Source organism: Equus caballus, chromosome 3 (genome assembly GCF_041296265.1).
Source record: "Equus caballus isolate H_3958 breed thoroughbred chromosome 3, TB-T2T, whole genome shotgun sequence".
NCBI lineage: Eukaryota > Metazoa > Chordata > Mammalia > Perissodactyla > Equidae > Equus > Equus caballus.
Window position 1 is genome coordinate 93,523,895 of NC_091686.1, and position 11,070 is coordinate 93,534,964.

Here is an 11,070-nt window from a genome sequence, read left to right on the forward strand (position 1 = left end):
TGGTTAAATTAGATGTTCATGATAACATTGTACTGTATTGATTCATAGAATAGAACAGATCCAACTTCTGATTGAATGGTTGATTACTAGTTCATGATTAACAAAACATAGAAGTACATTCTCAAACTTTCTCCTAGGCTTCCTTGTGTCTTTTCCGTTCTTTTCTAAAGCTAATATACGACTCTGCCCTTAAATTCTAGCATTGTGACTTAGTCTTGGAATCCTGATGAGAACTATTCAGCGAAACCTAACTTCCTCCAGAAACTCTGTGTTGTCCATCATGTCCTCTTGCATAGACTTGATGCATTGTAGGCACATCAGTATTGCTCCTTGTACTTTTCATTCATTCTTTTAACAAATCCTTAACTGATTAGAGTGCGAGGCATCTTGCTGGGTGTTGGCAGTACAAAAGTATCCAAAATGGGGGCTGTCCCAGTGGCATAGTGGTTAAGTTCATGTGCTCCACTTCAGCGGCCTGGGGTTCACAGGTTCAAATCCTGGTTGCAGGTCTAGCACCACTTCTCAAGCATCACTGTGGTGGCACCCCACGTCAATTGGAGGAAGACTGGCACAGATGTTAGGTCAGCAACAGTCTTCCTCACACACACACACACACAAAGTATCCAAAATGGATAGGTTCTTGCCCTCAAGGAGTATTCTTCCCCAGCTTGTCAACTCCAGAAGAGAGCAGAAAACTTTCACTTTAGGTTTGTTGACTGATACGGTAACAGAATAAGAATTATTTTTAAATTACTGTGTAAAACAGAATGGAATTCTGACATATGCTACAATATGGATGAACTTTAAGGAAATTTTTCTAAGTGAAATAAGCCAAACCCAAAATGGCAAATACAGTGTGATTCTACTTATATGTGAGACCCCTAGAGTAGTCAGATTCATAGAGACAGAAAATAGAATGGTGGCTGGCAGGGGGAGGAGGGAATAGATGTTAATGTTTAATGGGTACAGAGTTTCAGTTTTGGAAGATAAAATTGTTCTAGAGATGAGTGGTGGTGATTGCACAACAATGTGAAGGTACTTAATGCCGCTGAACTGTATACTTAAAAATGGTTAAAATGGTAAATTTTACATTATATATACTTTATTACAATTTTTGAAATTGCTACATGAGAATAGCTAACACTAATATAGTGCTTATGATGAGCCAGGCTCAATTCTGAGCTCTTTATTAACCTATTAAATCCTTAAAACGTGTATTTTTCCACTTACAAAAAAGAGGAAATCCAGGTATAGAGGGTCCATGTAGTTTTTGGTCCCTTTACTTATATAAATAGTGGAGTCAGGATTAAACCCTGGTGATGTCACTCCAGAGTTTGTAACCACCATGTTCTATTGTATTTTTAAGGTAAAATTAAGTCTTAGTTCTACAGGCACTTATATGCACAAAAAACTGGTATAACAGAGGATGCTTTGTAAATACTTACTTGCATATTTATAACTATTACCTAAAAAGCTAGTTTATTTAAAAGAATCACAGGTTAAACCAGACAACTGCAGTCATCTTTTTAACCTCTTTTAGAGTACATGCAAACAAAAGCCCCTGCATTTAGCATCAGAGAGGAGAAAAACAAAAGAGAGATCAGATGTTCTTGAAAGTAGCAAACTTAGAGTAAATAAGGCACATGATGCTAAGAACATTGTTAGACTGTGGTGAAAATTCCGTAGAATGATGTGTGGAAGATACTTGGCATGCTGCTTGGCAAATGTATTAGTAGAAATAATAGTGATAATAGGGAAAGGTTGTTGAACATATATTTGCCTTGCCAACGATCATTATGAAGCAAGTATAACCTTGTTTTAGAAATAAGATTAGACCTGCAAAGATTACCTTCTCAGGTCAGCTGGCCAGTGCTGTGCAGAGCGGGGCTTCGAATCTAGGTGCAGCCCTTGTTAACCACCTCCCTCTCTGCTCACAGTGGTAGCTGCATTTATGTTTCTCGTCTAACTTAAGCAGTGTTTTGAAACATTTTTAAACTATGAACATTCAGAGCTCTATTATTTGTTTGCTTTTCTTCTTAATGTGTAAAAGGATGTTTTAATGTGTAGTTACCACCAAAAGATGGAATGGACAGGCACACTAATAATAAAGTTACTTGTTTGTCACTCAGCTGATATTTTTAACTATCCCTCAATTTGAGGAGAAGACGTTGAATGTTCAAACCTCTGAAGGTGCCAGCTTTATTTTTATTTCACGTGGAACTGTAGCTTCCACCTCCTACAAGATCCTGAACAGACTTCTCATTAACTGCAAGTATTACCTGTGATTGTTTTGACCTCCCACCTGTATTTTCCGGAGACCTGGTGAGGCTTAAACACAAGTTAAAGCCACGTGATGGAACAATCCTGAATACAGAGCTAATATCACACTTTGAATCATCCTGTTAAGATTACCATTACAATTGCAATTAGCTAATTAGTAAAAGAAGAAATAGGGTTGCCAAACCTGAGAGCCATCAGACACCACATCTGTGAGCTAAGGATGAACCCAGGGTGATGGAATCAGTTCACTTACTGCCCTGACAACTCGAAGCATAGCCTAGGGGCCTTGCATCGTAGAGTCAGATCTGAATTGCTACACTGACGTAGTTTTAGAATTCCTCTTACTAGGTCCTCTTACTGACAACATTAGCGAAATAATAATTACATTTAGTATGATTGCTTCCTACATACTTTATTTACTAATTTAAGGATACTTTATTCCACCAAAACATAGATAGTATGTACAAAAGTTTACTGACATTCGTTTTACTTCTTAATCTGGGAGTTGATGCTGAGTATTTTAACCTGTAAACTTAACTATAAAATTTTTAGATGCCACTGTATTTTTGCAGTAAATGTATTCCTTTGGCTATTTAGTGTGTGTTATCCAATAAATGTTCCTGTTTATATTTTGAGCTGCATTTGGAATTGTTCCTTATTTTGAGAAAATTTCTTGAGTTCACCCTATACATTTATAAAAATCAGCTATTCATATACTAAGGTCAGGAAACAGTATCTAAACAACTGGACAATTAATGTTAGCTTTCTGAGTTTGGGTTAAAGGGTTGATCATCATTTCAGTTGTTTAGTTCACGTTTTCCTTTCTGTTTTTGAGCTATTATCCAAGTGATAATTCCAAACATTTTGTATTGAAAATGTGTTTTTATAGGTCTGCTCATCCTTGAGTATATTTTGCTCATACTTAAGGTCAAATTCTTCCACGAAGAAGAGACTATCAAGAAACATCAGCAGAGAAACAGTCCTTAAACTTGGGATTTATTTAAATAAATTATTTATAGGATAAGAGACTATAGTTTTCCCATCTTTGGATTAATATGTTTTGCTTAGTAGTAGAGTGTTAAGAAACTTGAAATTTCTATTTTTTAAGCAAAGAATTTCCTGATTTCCTGTGTTCATTTGTATATTGAGAAAATTTCCTCACATCACATGGGTTCATATCTTAAAGTAGCCCCTGAGTGTGTATCCTCATATGTTAAACTACCATATATTAGTTTGATATGAATATTCTTTGAGTAACAAGTGAATTTTTATCAAAATAATATGAAATTTTTCAGAAGCCAAGTGCTCGGAAGTGATGGCGATTCACTTTGGGACATAGAATCAAGTCCAGGAAATTCTCCCAGTGATCTGGATCGTTTAAAAGTCTGGGAGAGCAGCCAGGAAGAGACTGAGGACTCAGAGCTAGTAAAGGGGAGCGTCCTGAAGGTGCAGCAGGGAGCTTGTAGAGGACTCTTTGATAGCATATGATTAAACTTGTTTTGTATATTATAACAAGTTAATTTAATTGTCTCTGTAAGAATCTTAATCTTTTTTTTTTTTACCACTGTTATCTTTATAAAATGTATGTGTAGTGTTGGGGTTTGGGAATATAAGTAAACCAAGTCCCTTATCTTTCTCTCCCAAGTTTGGAATTGTTGAGAAGGAGACAGTCGTAATACTGATATGGCTGATTAAAAATGTGGAATGAGGAGCCGGCCCGGTGGCGCAGCAGTTAAGTTCCCATGTTCCGCTTCTCGGCGGCCCGGGATTCGCCGGTTCGGATCCCGGGTGCGGACGTGGCACTGCTTGGCAAAAGCCATGCTGTGGTAGGCGTCCCATGTATAAAGTAGAGGAAGATGGGCGTGGATGTTAGCTCAGGGCCAGTCTTCCTCAGCAAATAGAGGAGGATTGGCAGTAGTTAGCCCAGGGCTAATCTTCCTTAAAAAAAAAAAAAAAAAAAAAAAGTGGAATGACCTAGGCCCGGTGGCTGCTAATGCTTTGCCCCTAAATCGAACAACTGCAGGCCCACCACAATGCACCTTTTGGGGGCAAAAGAGAACAAATCTAGAAGAAGCCAAGCACAGCATACTCACCTGACCCCACCCACCTCACCTATTAAAAGGTTCTTCCTCCTCCCAAAGAGGAGTAGGTAAGGGGAGAAGAGAAAGAGACGGACCTATCCCACTCCCTCATGCTTCCAGAGATCAGAGTTTCCCTCCCTACCAGGCAAATGGGGCCAGAGGGGATTCCTCCACTCTGAGCAGAATTAAGCTAAATTTTCCTCCTTGTTTTATAGTATACCAAAATGTATTTGTTTACCCAGTTCAGGAGTCAGAACTTATTTTGCTGCTTATAAACTTATTTTGCCGTAGTGTCCAGTAATTTTTCTTCTATAATATCATTTTAAAAGTAATAAAAATTACAGTTATTTCAAATAAGTAGCTTTTATTGTTGAAAGCAAATCAGGCATTGGGTAGCAGCACTTAATGGTTGAAAACAAAAACATCTTCATTAGTATTTTGTTTTTATCTAGTTTAAGGAAAGATTCCTTAAACCAAGCAAAGTCTCAAGTGAAAAATGAAAAAATGTATTTTCAGATTTTAGATAACTAGAGAAATGAAATAATTCTCGTTTGGCTTGTTTTCCTGTTTACATCTTCTCTAACTTTGCTTTCTTCTATTTCTATCCCCAAGGTAAAAAGAAAACTCGTTTGCAAAGGGAGAAAATGAAGGCCAAACAGAAGCAGGCTCCAGCTTCTGTAAAACTTGGATTCAAAATGTCCCTGAAGAGAAATGAAGTTAAGTTCAGAACACACACTTTCTGCCTTGAAAACTGAAAGAAACCATTACTTTCTTTTCACATGACCACAAGTCTTTGATGGAAATGTACAGCAGAAACTCTTGAGAGAGGCTAAAAGCAACTCTATTCTACCCTTCCCCCCAGACTTTTCTTATGAAAAGTCAATAATTAAGCAAATTGCTTAACACTTGGTTCCAGTTCCTGCATATCTGGAGTTTAAAGGCATAGTACACCATTAATTTCCATGCTGCAGTTTTTATTTTAAAGAAAGTAACAGGATGTCCTTACACTGACACTGAAAATTCATCAATTTTAGAGCCAGGAATTCCCGTTGTTACACAAGAAAAAAATAGAAGTCTACTGAATTAATTTTTTAGAAGAAAAAAGATCAGATTAAATATTTCTTTGTTTTTCCTTTTGGAAACTTTTATGTATAATTCTTTCTGCCTGCCTACTTTTCTGCAAAAATGAGATGTACAGATTTCAGTTCCCTGCTATGAAAAGTGATGTGGTGGCAATTTTATAAATGTTGCTTTCTGATTTTTATCAGAGTGAGAAAATAATTAAAATTATTATTGATTTCATATCACTTCATATTTTGATTTCCCCTCCATTTTAGTTTAATATAATTTGCAATAAATGTACATATTGTTGTTTGTTTCATAAAGCATATCACTTTAAAGTGGTTTTTACTCCTGTGATTATGTTGGGATATTTGGAATTTTAAAGGAGTAAAGACTGTCCAGCATTTGGTTTTATAATGTTTGTCACCAGATTTTTATTATTGATGTAAAAAAACAAAGTCAATTTTTTAAAATAGTTGGACTTTGGCAGCTTTGTAAGGAAAGTTGGAAGTGTTTAGGATTGCTATCAATTTCAGCATTGTGCTATTGGGAAATAAGTGTTTTGCTTTTGTCTGCCGATCTGGGCTCAGTTTTTATGTTTATTTTAGAAGACAACTGTTGCATCAATATATTGCTTCTTGGCATTGTTCAGCATAGGTAATGTGTGCACTTTTGTGTACACATGCTCATATTTAAGTTTTCGCATAAAATAAATGCTTCTAGATGTCATATGGTAGTCTTTTTTAATCTTTTTATCATATGTTGTGAATTTTTTTTATGTGAAAGGGCTAATGTCATTAAACAAAGAACATGATTACAGTCAACTCTCCATTATCTATATAAAATAGTGACTGTGCCTCAGGTTTTGAATTTTGCAGTAATCATAAACTTAAAATAATGAAGGCATACTGCAGGAGCTAATTCAGGAGGAACTTGAAATTTGTCCTTTCTCACGCTCAGAGTTATGGCCTGCCCCCATTCTCCATTGTAGGCTCTTTCCCAAAGCCCTAGCTGGGTGTTCTTACTCCATTCCCACACACATGCCTAGCCTGGGTTAGAGGATGGAAACGACGCTTGCATTATAACTTGGTCTTCATAGGCTGTAGTCTACATGGGATGTACAAACAGTGAATGTGAGCTGTGACAAAAAAGGATGGTTATGTTAATGCGAAAATTTGCTGGTAGTAAATGTCACTTATGTTCTCATAGATAATCAAGAGTTGGCTGTATATTGACTGAGTGAAAAATGGGTAGTTCTTTTAAATATGCATATACACACATTTAGGTATCATGATGATTAGGGAACAATGGATACCAGTGACAGAAAACAGTATCTTTTGAAAGGGCAGAAACAGCCCTACTCTTCCTTATTGCCTCTTCCTAACCCTTTAGAAGGAAAGTATAAAAAAAACATTGCCTCCAACATGCTGAAGAAGAATATCTATGCATAAGCATCTGAGAAGTCCCTCAAGCAATCAGTGGGCACGTTCTATTTAGAAAGATTTTAAAGTTCCCTTAGCATCAGACAGCTTGGTTCTTAAGGCCACCAATTGGTCACCAATAAGAAGCACACCTGTAGGGAACTTCTTTCTCTCTTAACTCCTTTTGATAATTACTCAGCACCACAGCTGAGAGATTACATAGTGTTCAGTCATATTCAACATAATGTAGCAGAACCATTTGCATCAGTTTATGGCTGCTGAGATTATTGCAGGAGAGGAGTTAGCTGAAAGGATCTGGTCCGCATACACATGTAACTGGCCCACTCATGATTTTATAACATGTCTGGCACTAAGGGAAGGGAGAATAGGATGATAGGAAAGATTGAGCTGATGTGGAGGGACTTGTTTAAGGGAAATTTGTCATTTTTCCTTTGAAAAAGGAAAAAGTAAAATCCCTTAGGAATTTGGTATTCGTATCTCAGAGAAATACAACACAAAGTGCAGACTTATATTTGAGAATTAATGTTAACCCTTTGTGTCTAGTTTGAAGCTTCTTGTATTTGTCTAAAACTACAAGCCAGAATTTTGTATCTCCTTTGATAAAAAGTGTGTATAATGTAAAGTAGTTTTGCATATTGTGCTGCACATGGGCTGAATTTTTAAAATTTTTTTAAAGACTTGAAGCAGAACCTTGTAATTTGTGTAAATGACAAGTGTAAAATCCTACCATAAAATGCTAAAAATATGCATTGTTTCAAATAAAACCAAGAAATGCAGCATTACATAGTAGTGTGGAGCCCTGAATATTCATGTACCCCTTGGTATGTCACAAGCTGATAAAATGTCTGCATATTTTCTGTTTAATTTCTGGAGTCTGCATATCCTCGTAGAAACCAAATGCCACCTTCAAACTTTCTGGCTACCTACTCTGATCTGGCTTACAGTGAGGGAGAACATAATCGATGATAAATTCTGATGGACATTTGGGAAACTGTAGAAGTTGTTTTTTAACCTAAAAACATAAAGGTGGCCTGTCACTTATACTATCTGATACATCTGTTTATCGCAAATTTTGGACATGCATATTTAGTTTAAAAACTAATTATTGGAGAGCAAGCAGATTACATAAATGTATCTGGAATAAGAGGTGAACGGAAAGAAGCTGTCGCGCCTGGTTCTGTGTTTCACCCTCACTGGGGTTATCATTCCACACCTTGATACTTGTGTTGTCAAGACTTCTGTCTTCACTGTTCACAGGGATAAACTGTGAGTAGAAAGCACTGGAGACCAGCAAGTCTCCAGCAGTCCGACAACAGCCTTTGCAGCCTGCCTAGATAATAAGGATGGCCTTGCCTACAAGAAGTTAAAAGTTTGCTACAAGCCAGCAACAGTGTAGAACAATGGAAATGAGCACATAATCACACACCTCAGCCTGGAAACCAGAGCTCCAATTTTTCGTTCCTGTAAGAGTAATAACCTTCATTTATTTCATTTTGTGTCTTATTTCAAAGTCCAACAGAAACATACAAGGTCCCAATTCTAAATAACGTTTCTTTATCAACAGTGATTGCCAACTTAAGGCACTTTCCACCCCCTCATTCTCTGGTTACTCCTGTTCTCTAGAAAAGACAATGCATTCTGAGTAAAATCCATTCCTTTTAGGTAACAGTACTGTATCCGTTCTTCCAGAAGAAGCTTTGAAAGCAGTCAGCTGAAGATCGTTACACACCTAAGGAGCACCATAGTGCAAGGTCCAGATCGGTGAAAGCCAACAAGAATTTAAGGGAAGGGGGTAGCAATTTTCATTACACGTATTTACTTAATCTCTAGAAATTAGTCACAAGACCAGGGGCTGGCATTAAAAACACTACAGTGGGTGCCTTAGAGGGACTCACAATTTAAAGCAAATAACACAGGCAGATGTGACTGTTCCAAGTGATACATTAAGTCTGGAATGCAGAACCCTGAGAGCTGCTGTAGAAGCAGGAAATCCATACCGTTTCTATAGAGAAGTACAATTCTGAGAGCTGTTAGGAGACGCAGGTCCATAAAGAAGTGATTGGGCTGAACACGCTGCTGTCTCGGGATGAGCTGGCCCTGATGCAGGATGCGGCTCTCCAGTTGAGGGCCCCTGGGCAGAGGTGACCATAAAGGTGGATAAACTGGCTGGGAAAGGACCAGAGACTGCTGCTTCAGCAGTACAAACATGGCTTGAGCACTCCCCATGTGCAACGCATTGCTGTCTTCACAGACTGGAACACCTGGTCCTAGCCCCAAGCCTTGCTCGTCCACCCTCCTGAGTGCACCCCCTTCCTAAGCACAAATTTAGGTGTGTGGATAATTCTTGCAGCTTTGGGCAAACTTTGTGTAACTCTAGGGACTCAGTGGGCTTCTCAAGCAACTTTTGGTAGAGACCCAGGCAGCGTCCCCTCGATGCACCCGTTTTGGTTTTGTTCTGAGCCTTTTTGAGAAGAGATCCACCCTGGTGGCCACACACTCATGACCCCAAAAAACACTCCTGAAACCCTTTTTTTTAGGAGGATTTTGGCAGTTTTGCCATGTGCTTTCACCCGGCCTGTGATGGAAAGCATGTACCTTCCTAGAGAAAGTCAGCTGCAGAGACAGAAGAGAAACCTGCCCCTTTGCAGCCCACCTCAGGCTAAGAACTGAAAGGCAGGAGGCTGGTACCCCTAAAACTACCTTCGCTGTGGCCTTTTTACAGATGCCCTTTGAAATGTAGTCTGTAGGACAGGCCCAGGAGGCCAAGGTCTCTGCATTTATTGACCATTTGGCAGCTTGGCCTCCCCGTGGAAGCTTGTAATGATGGGCAGCAAGGCACAGCTCTCTTTAGAAGTCATGGCTCATGGGGATCAAAACTAGACAGATCCCCATTGCTTTCTCCGCACATACACACAGCTAGGATCTTTTATTGATCGCAAGGCATCCCCCACACCATGTAGTCAAGCCAGTCCCAGTCTCCAAAGCTGACGCAGAGGAAAGCTTTCACAAATATTTTGTAAACTCAAATATTACATCACCTCCAGTCTCCCACTAATTCCACCTTTTCATCACAATGGCAACAGAAACGGCAGCAAGGTGTTTGTTGTCCAAAGGTCTGATCTTCCTCAAGGCATGATGTCTACCTTACTGATAATGTTTTGAGGGTCAGAGCTACCCAGATACTACAGTTCCTATGGAATGATGAAGGAATTTACAAATATTCCATAACAATTTAGTGGAAAGAAAAAGAAAGCCGTTGTGCAAACACATGGCCTTCACTGCCATTTGGCTTTAGGGAGAACAGCGTTCTGAAAGTGGGAAGGAGCAGATTAGAAAGACTTCTGCTGAGTTCACTTCCATTCCAGTATCCCTGCTTATGATTAATATTTTTCAACAATAATAGTTGAAGAGAGAGGCCCAGAAGGGGCTGGCATTGCAACTAGATTCTTTACCCTTAAGGAAGCTGAATCATGAGAGCACAGATTGCTCAGATGCAAGAGAAACATTTGCTCTGTAAATTCAGGCAGGGGCCCTAGAAGGCTTGGGTTGAGTATGTTCACAGCGTCAATCAAGTGGTAGCAACCAGGTGGCGATGGAAATGTGCCTCAAAATAATGCAGCGTCCAGGAGGCCAAACCTGGGTCTGTTGGAGAAAGGAGTTCCTTGGAGGTCTTACCATCCCTCCTGGATACTCAGAAGGGCGAGTGCCCCAAAGGAAGCCCATCAGGGAGCTCTATAGGCTGCGAAGGGAGTCCCACACTAGGAGCAAGCTTGGCACGCAGGCCTTCATTTGTGTTGGAACTGGTTGATTGTGTGGAGGAGACCAGAATATTTTCCTACTTAGGAATTCAAGTTAAGAGTTGCTTCCTTGGGGCAGGCCTGGTGGCGCAGCAGTTAAGTGTGCACATTCCACTTCGGCGGCCCAGGGTTTGCCGGTTTGGATCCTGGATGCAGACATAGCACCGCTTGGCAAGCCATGCTGTGGTAGGCGTCCCACATATAAAGTAGAGGAAGATGAGCACGGATGTGAGCTCAGGGCCAGTCTTCCTCAGCAAAAAGAGGAGGATTGGCAGCAGATGCTAGCTCAGGGCTAGTCTTCCTCCAAAAAAAAAAAAAGAGTTGCTTCCTTGGACTTCATAAAGCTCAGCGCCACTGAGATGCTTTTCATTTTCCTCACTCCAGAGCCCTTGTTCCTCTCATGGGGCA

The 11,070-nt window shown here is 39.4% G+C and overlaps 1 protein-coding gene across 12 annotated transcripts in view; it reads left to right on the forward strand.

Annotated features, from left to right (window-relative positions):
* The window catches only part of PDS5A (PDS5 cohesin associated factor A), a 165,293-nt gene extending 157,646 nt beyond the window's left edge, over window positions 1-7,647 (forward strand). For 6 of the 12 annotated variants that reach the window (XM_070263969.1, XM_070263966.1, XM_070263971.1 and 3 more), the window contains exon 33: window positions 4,974-7,647. In XM_070263969.1, the coding sequence (XP_070120070.1) occupies window positions 4,974-4,977 (4 nt within the window). In that variant the 3' untranslated portion in view covers window positions 4,978-7,647. Of the gene's footprint in view, window positions 1-3,575; window positions 3,920-4,973 lie in introns of those variants that run through there. The other 6 variants (XM_023638213.2, XM_070263960.1, XM_070263965.1 and 3 more) reach the window with 1 other exon arrangement.
* The last annotated feature ends 3,423 nt before the right edge of the window (window positions 7,648-11,070 follow it).